At 45.9% G+C, this 13,059-nt stretch overlaps 1 protein-coding gene and 1 long non-coding RNA gene across 3 annotated transcripts; one reads left to right on the top strand and one right to left on the bottom strand.

The window, feature by feature from the left end:
* Nucleotides 1-1,030: 1,030 nt before the first annotated feature.
* POLB (DNA polymerase beta) lies at nt 1,031-10,033 on the bottom strand. Its single transcript, XM_090053188.1, has 14 exons — nt 9,879-10,033; nt 9,729-9,786; nt 9,577-9,643; nt 9,208-9,282; nt 8,371-8,429; nt 8,012-8,061; nt 7,096-7,147; nt 6,703-6,757; nt 6,543-6,615; nt 5,969-6,039; nt 4,365-4,451; nt 2,938-3,002; nt 2,100-2,239; nt 1,031-1,539 (listed from the first exon to the last, which is right to left on the bottom strand). The coding sequence occupies exons 1-14, from the start codon at nt 9,937-9,939 to the stop codon at nt 1,445-1,447; spliced, it is 1,008 nt and encodes a 335-aa protein (XP_089909314.1). The 5' UTR covers nt 9,940-10,033; the 3' UTR covers nt 1,031-1,444.
* A 55-nt stretch (nt 10,034-10,088) lies between these two features.
* Nucleotides 10,089-12,996, top strand: LOC149862248 (uncharacterized). 2 transcript variants are annotated; one of them, XR_016443115.1, is made up of 3 exons: nt 10,089-10,198; nt 11,004-11,302; nt 11,693-12,996. It is a non-coding gene; the product is annotated as an uncharacterized LOC149862248 (long non-coding RNA). The 2 variants fall into 2 exon arrangements; XR_016443116.1 differs by having other exon boundaries at nt 10,095-10,207.
* The last annotated feature ends 63 nt before the right edge of the window (nt 12,997-13,059 follow it).

Raw genomic sequence — 13,059 nt, 5'->3', positions numbered from 1 at the left:
TAAAAAATAGGTATAAATATTTATCTGCCTCTTGTAGGGTTGAGAGATTTAGGAAAGTACAGAAAACAGCCGTGTATGGAAAAGTCAATATGAGAGTAATTGCCAGCTGCTCTACAAGCCTGCACACTAATGAATGTACTCATTTTAAAATGAATGAATGTATATTTCACTTAGCACTCGCCTGCCATCACCACTGAGAGGGAACATTGCAGCTAGTTCACAGTATGCTGTAAGGGTTCAGGATACGTAAGGAAAACTCTTGGGAAACCAGTACATTTCTTTGCCAAGTCCTTTTCCTTTCTAACAGCCCCAATCCTAACGTATTTAAGCAAGAATGCCAAACTGTCTTCTTGTGCAATTCCCCAGCACTTCATGTTAAACAGTAAATAACTGGGATTATGCCAAACCTGCTCAGCGTGTTTAAAAGGAGAGAAGTGTTGAAGTGCAGGGTGTTTAAGCATGCAGTTGATTTTGAAATCTGAAGCACTAGACTTTGTTTGCTGTGGTTCAGAGAAATGTATCCAGCTAAGCTGCATGTTTTAGGTATGTGGAACAGCACCCAGTCTGAAGCTGCTGTCACAGAGAGAGTTTCTCTGCATCATTATTTTGCATCTACTTACTGGAGCACCCAAGCAGCCATTCATGTGGTAAATATTTCAAACAGGCATTTATGATGAATCTATGTATTTTAATGAAAGCCTGAACAAGCAACATCACACAGAAGCTGCCATTGAATAATACTGGCCCTTGCTTAACAACCACATCTTAAAGCAGGGGCAGGCAATTATTTTGGGCAAAGGGCCACTTACTGAGTTTTGGCAAGCCATTGAGGGCCGCATGACAGGCAACCCAGGGCAGATAAATATTAATTGTCTAAATTTTTAGGGGCCCCGCAGGCTAGATGGAATGGCCTGGCAGGCTGTATCTGGCCTCTGGGCTGCATTTTGCCCACCCCTGTCTTAGAGGTAGAGAGAGGCAGTAATAAATCAAAACTTGATCCTTCTGAACAAAGATGGTACTGAAGGGAGAAGAAATGACAATGCTGTTTATTGGAAAAGTAAATATATATCAATTCCCAATTTAAGCAGCAACCTTCTTTTGGGATCTCTTTAGAGAAGAGCAATTCCTTTTCTTTGCAGACTTTCTTGGTACCTTGCCAAATGAACACCAGCAAATTCATTTTATTTGCACTGATGCTACTTTGGAATACAAGGAGGAACATCAAGTAGCAATATTAAGTGATTTTAATCTTCACAGCTTGTTCTACACTTGTGCCGTGGAATTATTTAAAAATAGCATCCATGATATGTCTGTTTGCTTTCTGCAGTTAAGGTGAAGCAATAAATGGTGCACCTAGGCTCAGGCCTGAGTTTTCCTAAAAAACCCGAACAACCCAAAAACCACAAACTAAAGGGGCGCTAGGTGACAGACTTATGTGAGCAAGTTATTCACTCCTATCCTTGGGTTCTCGATACTTCCACTGGATGTAGTCAAAAATGTCTTCTTCGCTATCCACTGGCAGGGCTTCTCCAGCAATGCCTACAAGCACAATACAGAATGACAGTAACTAGGCAAGGTGTTAAAGGAGTAAGAGTTTCAGTGTGAACAGACCAGAGAGAGTTAGAATGTCTGATTGCCAAGCAGCTGTGGAAAGAAATGAAAGGAAAAAGGGGTAAAAAAATGTCCTGCTGTAAAGCACGAGGGGCCAGGTCCAGAGGTGGACTTGAGTGCCTAACTCCTCCTGCTGGTCTTAACACATGAACAATTTTGTAAGTGCCCTGTCACAAACCAAATGAAGGAGTCAGACAGCTTTGTAACAGCTCCTGAAAAAGGATGCCTGTCTGTCTTGCACAGCACTTAAAGACCAGGTCTTCTGTACACTCACAAAACTCCACTTGACAGAATTAAGGTGGCCCAGAATGGAAATGTTGTGTGGCAGCATGACTGGGGATAAGGAAGGTTTCTGATGCCAGAGTTAGATGCTACGTTGAGTTAACTGTAATACTGACTGAAGCAAACGGATGTATCAGTTTGCAGAGGTCTGTCTCTCCAGACCATAGTGGACTAGAAGGAGTACCCAGTGTGGAAACCAGACTCACCAGTGACTCCCAAGGGACGGATTGTGTACTCGTTGATTGTGAAGCCCATTTCCAGGGCACGGGTTCTCATGTTTTTGTTAAATATATCGCTGCCAGTGAAGTACAGCACACCACAGTAATACTGATCTTTGGGAATCAGCCTAGGGTAAAAGATGAGAGAGAATACTCTTAAGGCAAGTGTTTGCCATCTAGCCAACGCATAGTTTCCCAAGACTCACTGCATGTTACAGCAAACCTTAAAGCTTTTGCAGGCATTACAGCAGGAGTGGGCAAAATGCATCCCGCCAGACCATTCTATCTGGCCTGCAGGGCCTCTAAAAATTTAGAAAATTAATACTTATTAATTTTCGCTGCCTGTCATGCGGCCCTTGATGGCTTGCTAAAACTCAGTAAGGGGCCCTCCGCACAAAATAATTGCCCATCCCTGTATTAGTGTGAAACTTTAAATATTTGTTGAACACAGCTGTGGGTGGAATGCACGTTTCTCAAAATCCAGCCTACCAGAACACCCACAAGCAAAGTCAGGTTCAACTACCTTTTCCAGTAAACTATAGCTATTCAGCCATTCTGTGGTTGCAGTGCGGTATGCACTGACAAACATTCCTGCTCAAGCTCTCTGGGAAGGAAGAATTATCATGCCAGTCCTTGCCCTGGAGATGGGGGGGAAAAGGGCTGTTTATTTTGCAGTCATGGGCTGGAACACACTGCTCTCAAAAACCCCCCGTGACAGGAGGAAGCAGAATCATTCCCAATTCTGGAGGACAAAGGGGTATAAAATACAGAATTTTAAACCATCTGTTTTATTCTATACTAAGAGTGTACTCTCCTGTGGGTTTACCTGATGTCAATTCTTCTGTATGGAAAGGTGGTTCCATCTTCTTTGTTTGGCAGCTGACACACCCCCTTAATGGACAGAAAGAAAGCAGAAATTTTAAATGAGATGAAAAGGTTGTGCAGAGCCTCTAATTTTAAATGCAGGCATTAAAATTTGTGCAGCTATGCAGTCATATGCCGCTTCTTGTAAATAATGGGTTTTTGCAGGTTAAACTTTAATCATTTGGAGTTATGCTCCTAGCTAATCACCTTGAGAACACTACTACAGAGCAAAAGAATCACAGTCAAGGGAAAAAATGCCAGGACAACTCAGCTTCCCGTGCTGTATCACAGACATTGCCTTTGATTTCTCCAGTTCAGGGCTGCATTTGATACTGAACATGTGAAATCCACTTCCCTTCCTACAAAGCATACAATCTGCACTTCTGGTTATGAGAAGAGATATTTCTGTTCTAACCTAAACCACAAGGTGAACCCATTTGATTTTGTTAGGGCTCTTCATTTCTCTGAATGGAGCTGTGTACCCACGTGTGCTATCTAGCTCAGTAGTGAGGCCAAGGAAGCTATCAAACTGGACTCCCCTGTGCTGTACAGAGATGAGCATGCACATGTTTTTGATTTGCGTTATTTCAAGTGGAAAAAGGATTTTGCTGACTGACAAAACCTGCACACTGTACCACTCTTAAATAAGTTGCAAAAAGAGCTGTTTGTATTCTTCCATGCTTTACCTCCCTTTCTATACATAATTTAGTTAGTCTCTAAAGATGCATTTCTATCCTGCTTTCAGTTAGGAGAAGACAGCTTCTTGCTGTTTGGGCATGCAGAATCCCTTCTCCAGATGCTTGGCTTCTGGCCTTTAGATGCTCCAACTAGTTTGGCCAGCAAAATAAAGCAAGAAGTTGACATGTCCAGTGAAATCAGGAGCAAGATTAAATTCAGCAGTTTGCAGGGATGTCCTACAAGAAGGCCTTGATATAAATGACCCAAATAATAATGTCACAATTTTGGCCTAAGAATGCTAGTAGCAGCGAGTCAGAAGGTAAGGGTAGGTTTGCACCTTACTGACCAACTAAATCAGGAATACAGCATAAGGTTTCATAAGCAGAGGGTTTCCTAAGAAATTGATGAAGAGTGACATAACCAAAAGAATCAGAGAGTTGTCCTATATATTTGCTAAATTTATAAATATGCTTGTTTATTTATATTTATAAATAAAATAAGAATGTAAAAGGCTACATGTGCCATAGAAGGTCAGAAGATAAAAACAAAACAGAAAAGATGCATCTCTGTCATGCAACTGTACTTTTAGATTTCTCTTATGTTACAGTTCCTAGCACTAAAATATTACGAGCCATAAACCTGTTGCACACCCCACACAGTTCCCGTGCATCACCAAGGTTATGCTCTTCATATGAAACAAAAACCCCTCACCATGAACTTGGTGTCGCCTTTAGACAGCGTGTCTGTGATGAAATGGACTTTTTCCAGTTGTTCTACAACTTGATGCAGGAGTTTTGGCTAGAAAGCATGTGAAAGCAAAAGAAAACCACTTGACAGGTTAAAGGTGGACCCTGAGTGTTCTCCTAGCAACACATGTATATATACAGTATGTCCAGGTATCTGATCTTTAACTGGCAGAACATAATTTTTCAGAATGAGAGGAAGGCATTGGGGAAAACTAAAACTAAAAATAATTATAACTAATGTAAAACAGTCTACAGAAAAATATGCTTTTTAAGCCTCTGTTATTAGACAAAACAGAATGTAAAGTTCTTTCATTAGATTTGTTTTTAAAGAAAACGGACTATTTTTAATGTTATTTCTTGCCTTTTGTGGGTTAAGTGTTTCTATAGGTCCAAGAGACCTTGATTTGAGTTAACTTTGAAATATTTTGTAAAACCCATGGCTATTTTGTAGTGTAAACTAAACCATATTCTGACTTGTTTTCTACCCGGTGGTCCCAGGCGCACAGTTTCCTAGTTCCCTTTTAGTGACGAAGGTAACAAAAAAAAATGCTTAAGTATGTGATAGGTGTGGTAATCTCTCCCAGTGCATCAGAAAACTTTCAACATTTAGACTTTAAGTAACAGTGAGTGTTTATTTTAATAAGACCCAGGCTACCTTAACAGTGCTCTTGTCCCCTGCTGAACCTCTGCTCTCATCTCAGCATTAGTTTTGCTGGTCAGAGCAGGGAGACATAAGAAGCAAATTTCCCCCGTTTATCAGAAACCTGTGTGTTGATGTCTTAAATCTGTCAATTCTACTTGAACTGTATAATCTGTCTGTAGAAATTAGTATCTCTGGAACCAAGTGTCTTGGGTTCTGTACAATTAGTCTCAGTAACAAGGTATCATGATGCTGCTGGTGGGCAAGTTATTTGTTTTAAAAGGCCTATAGTTGCAGATACCATCAGCTGTAAGCATCCTGGCAGACAAGAGTTTTCCATTTTAGCATCCTAAATGCTTTGTGCAAAGGTGGCTATTTTTTGGTGGAAAAACTACAAAAGCTAGCCTCTTCAGCTAGCAGATTTAGTTTTAACATGGGTGAGACACTTGCAGCAGACTAGCTGCAAGAAAACAAATCGGGATCACTTTTAAGTGCTCTAGTAACATCCAACTGGTTTTTAAAAAACAACAAAAAATACCATGCACGTTGCACTGAACAAGCAGCTGCCTGGTTATCCTTTCTCCTCGAGGCTTTGGCCATGCCATGTCTTTCCAACAAAGGACTGTAAGCACTATGAAGCAGTTCTGCAATATTAGGCGAGAGGAAACTTTCCTGCTGACAGGGCCTGACCACTATTTTACTGGTGCTCTGGGGAGTAAGACACTGATAGGAATGTTAAAACCTACAATGGTGAAGACTCCATCATTTAAGTAATCTGTACCAATCCCTAGCCTGGCGCACAGTGGCAAAATCCTTCCCAATATTAGCCTTATTCATTCTTCTTACTTAAAGTCACATTAGTTAGTATGTGGTTCCCATAGACAAGGGACTGATGGTCAAATATGCTTGTTTTGGAGAAAAACTGGCACCTGTTTTGCTGATTCAGAAGTGAAGTCTGGATGAGTCAGGAGAATGTCCATATCCCCACTTGATTCTGCACCTGGGAAAATAAAGAGTGAAGAAAAGTACCTGCTTGTAAATGTTGGCAGCAGGTAAGAATGGACTGTGGGAACCAATGGAAGCTTTGCGCTTGAATCCAAGCGCAAATGAAGGGAAGAGTATATCCCTTTTGTTCACAGAATAGTTATTAACAGTGCAGCCTCTGTTCTGCTTCTACCCTAATGTGGAAGGATTATTGCTAGAGCACAGCAAATTGTGTCCTGGGCCCTTTTAAAATGACTGCCCAGTTAGTGCCAAGTGTGGTAGCTACCTGCACTACATGGATACTTTTTCACTGGGTACTGAGCCAAGAGCATTCAGCATAAACCAACCATGGTTTGTAGCATGTAATTAACTAGCTAAAGTGCTTCTTTCATAACATTCTGGAAGTGTCATGAACTTTACATGGAGAAATAAAGTCTACAGATAGTAATAATAAGGTCACAGTCAGTAAGCTCCAGCCCCTACCACTGGGGGAAAAAAAAAGGAGTGTGGAGCACTAACCTCGCCTGAAACTGCCACAGACTGTAGCAATATATCTAGGGTCCAGTTTCTTTACCTCTATAAGTACGATTTCCTATTTAAAAAAGAAAAACAGGATTAAGTCATCTGAATGGCCTTCTTTGGTTATTTTTGCATTGCTTCTGGGGGAAGGATGTCTTACCTGCATTTGTAACATTTCTTCTCTGGGGATTCTTTTCTCAAAGTCCTCAAAATACCTGCATGTACAAAGGAGAAGTGTTTTGTATAGTAGGAAGCTATTAGAATGGTAGACATGCACAATCTATTTTCCTGCCTTCCTATTGTTCAAGTTCCTCCCGCCTGCAATGGTATAGATGGTGGCAGACTAATGACTGCAGGATTCCCTCGGCTGGTCTCATGCTCCTTAGACGTTGCCCTTGCTACCACATCCTTTGCATACAACACAAATTAAAGCTGGGAAGAGGCAGGAACTGGGCATTTTTGTGGTAGATAGCCACTGCCACTTAAAAGAAGAAACTGGCCTTGGGATGTGTGTATGGAAGGCAAGCAACAACGTCCAAGAAATGATGCTTACTTTAGCCCAATTCGCTGATGATGGTTCAGCTTGTGTTCATTTTTCCTTAGATCTAGAAGAAGCAGGACAGAAAGATCACTTGCGAAGGAAAGTACTTGAGGAAACAAAAAGCTGGTAAGGTAGGTTCATTTCAAAATTGTTTAAAGAATAGCAGCTTTAGAGAGAGATGTAAAGGATAAGATTCTGCATTGTGTTAACAAGCCACGACAGCCCACTCAAGCTGCCAGGAGCAGCATACCACATGACACCCCCAGCAGCAGTACATGGAGGGAAGCACAAAGCCAGCTTCAGAGACAGTTTTCTCCTGGCTCAGTTAGAGCTCCTCCGTTCTTTCTGCCCTGAAATACCCTTCTTCCCTGCAAGGGCATGGACTGGGGACACAGCTCTACTCCTCAAAACAACACAGCATGGTGAATACAAAGCTGTTAAATGTCAGCTGGGGAGGAGCCAGCAGCCTTAAGTAAGGCACTGCCTAAGACACCCTGACCCACCTTTGCATTACCACACCCTGCACTGCACTTGCTGAAGCAAAAGGGGTGCTCAAGTCACCTGTCTGCCTGACTGGTCTCAGACTTACCGGGTTCTTGAAGCAGGTTGGTTGGTCCATGCACTGCCCTGGCCTCTCAAACAAGATTTCAGGCCTGGGTGCATTGCTTGGAAAGCTTCACAGAATTGTTGGGGCTGGAAGGGACCTCTTGGATCACCTAGTGTGAACCCCTGCACGAATATACTATCTCCCCCTTGATACTGCATATGCAGAGCGCATCTTCTATGTACTGATTTAAGTATCTGAATACCTCTCTCTAGCCACGCTGTTGCTATCACTTATGCAGAGGGCAGGTTGTTCACATCATAAATTGCAGATCTTTCCAAAGTTTCTACCACGCAGTCAGGGAGATGCCCAGTACAGACTCACCTTCTAGTGTCTTAATTCCTTCATCCACAAACTTCCTGGCAGCCGCAGGACTAAAGAGAGAGAGGACAGCAAAGCAGTCGCACCATCAAAGCATATGCAAGATGAATGCAGCGCGCCTGAGCTTGCTGTCTGCCTCTGGGTCTGCCCAAGCCAGTATCGAAACCACCCCCAGTCAGATTTTGGCACATGCTGCCTGTCTGCAATGCTATGCTTTCAAAAGCAGGTGACTCTCTGGGAGTTTCCATTTTACCTATGCTAGCTAAGAAACTCATGGGAAAAGGATATCCTGGATATGAACCATTTTGTATTGGTAGGTCAGTTCCATAAAATATACAGAAGTACAAGGAAAAAATCCTTACCCAATGCCACTAACTCGGGTCAGGAAATTGATAGAAGAGCTTGTGTCATCTTGTCGGATCTAGAGACAGATGTTTCTCATTCACTTGCAAGGCCATGGTAAGCCAAGGTACCTCAGCAAGTTACTGCACTCAAGGTTTGTTACAGTTCAGGGTAAAAAAAAAAGACATACAGGTGTGCTGCGGTTCACTCAGATCTACATGGAAGGGACCTCAACATGGTGTTCAGGGGGGAAAGCCTGCATGACGGAATACACACCCTTCTTGGGCTTGACAATGAATTTATTAAAAATTGGGGGACCTTGCAAAGCCTTAGCTAGAGATGGAAAATCTGATAACAGTTTGAGTTTGGTACTGGGGAGGAAGGGCAATAGGTTGTTAATTTTTGCTGTGCCCTGTAGTGGCAAAATACTCTTTAGCCTTATAGTATTTTATTATTTGGCAAACTCTCGGGCTTCATAACGTGCATTACTATATACATGGATAGATGGAGTTAGGGTTTAAGTGTACTGGAAGATCTGGGATAGTCCAAGTCTGGAACAAAGCAGCTGCCTGGTTTCCTTCAGCTCAGGACTAGGGTGACAAAGGTATTGCAGGAAGTCTGCCAAGTCAGGCAGTGCCTACACCAGACAAGTGCCTCATGCATTTGGTGGCAGTAATAGCTGATCACATGCCATGGTGGTCCCAGAGGCACTAGGTTTTCCCCGCCTGTTCCTTTTACTCATTCCCTTCCTGGCCTCATTCTTTCCAGGGACAGTTTGAAGCTTGCCCGGTCTAAGCAGGAGGTCACGGAGAGGAGAGAAAATAAGCGTCAGACAGAATAAAGCCAAAAAGGCTGACCTTTTCCAGCTTGCGTAGTTTTCCGGTGGATAAAAACTCATCAATCTTCTCTGCTATTTTGGCCCCGACTCCTTCCTGCAAAGCAAGGGGCAGGGGGGAAGAAAAAAAGGTCCGTGATGACTTTAGCGCTGATGGGCGACAGAAGGATCTGTGCAAGCGTCAAAGCCTCACAACAGCATCAGGCAGCGGGAGTCGCGATATAACCACCAGCCACCCTTGGCGTGACTGGAGCGAGGAGGCACCAAAGAGACCAGCGCAGGTTTAATCCCGTAGGCGCCGGTGTGCAAAGGACACGTGCGGGTATTGCTCACTGCGTGGCACATGTGGGGACGGCAGGTGGGCCGGGCGCCCCGGGGCGCAGGCACCTACCAGTTTCTTGGCCTCGGCGCCGCTGCGGATCTTGCTGGGGTACTTGGCGATGGCGGAGGCCGCCTTCCTGCAGGGAAGCAGATTGCTGGGGAGCGGCCCGGCCCCCTCGCACCCCACCCCGGCTAGGCCCGGCCCGGCCCGGCCGCACTCACCGGTACGCGTTGTATTTGTGCACGGCGCGGCTCACGTTGCGCTCGTAGTTGGCCAGCTCTGCGGGACCGAGCGGCACCGTCACGGCGCTGCCCGGCCCCGCGCCCTCTCGCCCCGCCCCGCCCCGCCCCGCCCCGCCCCGCGTCGCGCACCTGTGAGGAAGTCGGTGATGCCCTCGTTGGGCCCCTCCCGCGGCGCCTTGCGCTTGCTCATGGCCCCGGCCCCGGCCCCGGTCCGGTGCGCCCGGCGCGCACCTGCGCACTCCGCTGAGCCGCCTGCCCCGCTCTACGCGTGCCCGGCGGTAGGGACGCGCATGCTTAGTAGAACCCGTGATGGGGATAGTGCGCATGCGCCCCATCCCTGAGGGATATGCGCAGTGTGGACAAACGGCGCTTTTGCCCGCCGTGTGCCGGGGCGTTTGCTGGTATCTTGCAAAAATCCAGGTGTCCCTTTGTTTCAAAAGAAAATAGACGTGAGAAAGGTGTTGTTATAGGGGAGTTTGGGGTGCTTGCTGCAGAACCGGGGGGTGAAGGGGCAGTGCCGCACTTCCCCTGGGGAGCTGGGAGCTGTACAGGGACGTACCTGTCTGGGAGGGACGTGTGCGCACAGGTGTCTGCGGGTACGTGTGGCATCCTTTATTAGACCGGCAGAGTGCTTTTTGGGCGGGTGGGGGGCAGATGCTTTGCAGGCTTTGGGGGGGCAGCAGCAGATCTCCAGGAAGAGCCCCCCAAAGCTTGCAAAGAAGAGTTTCGCCAACTGTCGGAGTCGGTCTAACATAATGAAACATACTGGGTTTACCTGAGAGCCTTGTCTGCCTGCATCCAGCCTCAGACCCACTCCCGCGGGGCCATGTTTGGACTGGCTGCCCGAAGGCTCATAGTTTCATAGTTTCTACGGTCGGAAGGGACCTGAACAGATAGTCCGACCCCCTGCCATGGCAGGAAAGAGTACTGGGGTCAAACGACCCTGGCAAGATGTTCATCCAGCCTCCTCTTAAACACCCCCAGGGTAGGAGCCTGCACCACTTCTCTTGGAAGTTGGTTCCAGATCCTAGCCGCCCTGACTGTGAAGTCGCGCCTCCTGATATCTAACCTAAACCTACCCTCTGCCAGCTTGTGACTGTTATTCCTGGTCACTCCTGGCAGTGCTCGGGGGAACAGGGACTCCCCCAGTGCCTGCTGGTCCCCCCGACTAGTTTATAACAGGCCACAAGATCCCCCTCAGCCTTTCTCTTTTGGAGGCTGAACAGGTTCAGGTCCTGTCGCTTCTCCTCGTAGGGCCTGCCCTGCTGTCCCCTGATCATGCGAGTGGCCGCCTCTGGACCCTCTCCATGTTGTCAACATCCCTCTTGAAGTGTGGCGCCCAGAACTGGACGCAATACTCCAGCTGCAGCCTGACCAGTGCCGCATAGAGGAGGAGGATCACCTCCTTGGATCTCTGAGGCGGCTCTGAAGCTCTTCGGGAGCTCCGAACTGCTTCAGGAAGCCTAAGGAGGCCAGCGCTTTGACCCAGATGTGCTGCTTCGGACCCCGAAGCGTCCAAAGCTTCTCCAGATCTGAAGCCTCACACAGCCCTAGTAAGTATGAAGCCGCACTGCGGTAGATGAAATTGTTCGGAGAGGGAGTTGGGTGAGAGAACTGAGTTCGCTGATGTGTTCGCCTGGGTGAGGAGCTGCCTGCTAGCCAGGCTTACATGCAGCGTTACCCTTCAGGCTGTTACAGTACCGAATGTCATAGCAGGGCATAGCCCTGGAGATATATGTTAAATGCATTAGGCGAGGAGCTGTACTGTAACCGGCAGGAGCAACGCCAAATTGCTCAAGATTCACTGCCATGTATGCTTCCAGCTCAATGACAAATGGTGGGTGCAATCTTGAAAGCAGTGGAGAATCAAAAGCCACTTTGTGCATTTGTTGATGCACCTGGTGGTACAGGAAAAACATTTTGCTTCTACACGATTGTTTCAGTAGTGCGCTGGGAAGGGAAGATTGCATCGGCTGTGGCATCCAGTGGAATTGCTGCTACCATGCTTACAGGAGGCAGGACTGTGCACTGAAGGTTCAAGGTACCCTTGGATGTGTTGAAAACCAGCACCTGCAGCGTAGAACAGTCTGACCTTGCTGAGCTGATTTGAGAAGCAGCTATCATCATCTGTGATGAAGCACCAATGGCTCATCGGTACATGCTGGAGGCTGTAGAACAGACACTGTGAGATTTACTGCAGAGCAATTTACCTTTTGATGGCGAGGTGATATAGTAGTGCTTGGGCATGATTTTCGGCGCATTCTGCCTGTTGTGAAAAATGCCTCATGGCTACAAATAGTAGAGGCATGCTTCAAGCGATCTGAGTTGTAGAACCACTTTCAGATTTTCCAACTTGGTGAGAACATGCGACTATGTAAGGGAGGTTTTGATGCACAAAGTGCAAAATACGCTTCAATGGCTTTTGGATCTGGGAAATGGCCAAGTTCCAAATACTGACTAAATCATTACCCTGCCTCCTAATCTCTGCATGCCTCTTGATCCCTCAGCAAGGATAGAATGGCCATTTCCAAACCTATTGAGTAGCTATCAAAATCCAGGATGGACATCTGAAAGAGCTATTTTGGCAACACGTTATTCCATTGTAGAGGAGGTCAACAGTGCTACTGGGGCAAAATTTCCAGGCCAAGAATGGAGTTGTATAAGCACAGGTGCTCTTTCAGAGGATGAACGTGTTATGGCTGTGCCAACTGAGTACCTGAATTCTGTGGAGGTGTCAGGTTTGCCTCCACATCAGCTCCACCTTAAGCCTGGGATGCTCATCATGCTTCTATGAAATCTTGCCCCTAAGGTCTGTACACTGGAATGTGGCTATTGGTGCAATCCGTCATCAACAGCAGACTACGTGAGGCAAAAATTGTTGGATCAGAAAGAACAGTACTTATTTCTCACATAGCACTGAAGCTGATGACACATTTCCATTCATGTGGACATGTCGACAGTTCCCTGTGCAGGTGGCATTCAGCATGACCATCAATAAAGCCTAAGGGCAAACATTAAAAAGAGTAGGAGTGTTCCTTCTGCATCTTGTCATCACTCATGGACAGCTTCCAGAATCTCCCACCCAGAAATCATCCGATTTGCAGTGACTGCTGACTTGGGTAACAAACCAGCAATGTTGTGTATACAGAAGTGTTGTAAAGCTCTTATAGTAAAAAAGTGTCTATGTTTGAGCATTTTGTATATGCAGAAATGTTGTGAAGCTGTTGAAGTGCAATAAAATATGATCTCAAGCAAAAATTGGCTTATTGGATTTTCATGCAAGTGATGCTGCGCTGGGCATCTAAGTATA

The sequence above is a fragment of the Crocodylus siamensis genome, chromosome 6, assembly GCF_052110815.1.
Source record: "Crocodylus siamensis isolate JL-2025a chromosome 6, ASM5211081v1, whole genome shotgun sequence".
In the NCBI taxonomy this organism is placed as follows: Eukaryota; Metazoa; Chordata; order Crocodylia; family Crocodylidae; genus Crocodylus; species Crocodylus siamensis.
Note: the sequence above shows the minus strand (reverse complement) of the source record. Positions and strands in the feature narration are given on the sequence as shown.

Bases quoted from the DNA above. Each gene is read 5' to 3' on its own strand.
- POLB (XM_090053188.1), bottom strand. From the start codon at position 9,939: ATGAGCAAGCGCAAGGCGCCGCGGGAGGGGCCCAACGAGGGCATCACC. The intron at 9,787-9,878 runs GTGCGCGACGCG...TCGGTCCCGCAG, and splicing joins CATCACCGACTTCCTCACAG to AGCTGGCCAACTACGAGCGC. The intron at 9,283-9,576 runs GTAGGTGCCTGC...CTTGCTTTGCAG, and splicing joins GCGCCGAGGCCAAGAAACTG to GAAGGAGTCGGGGCCAAAAT.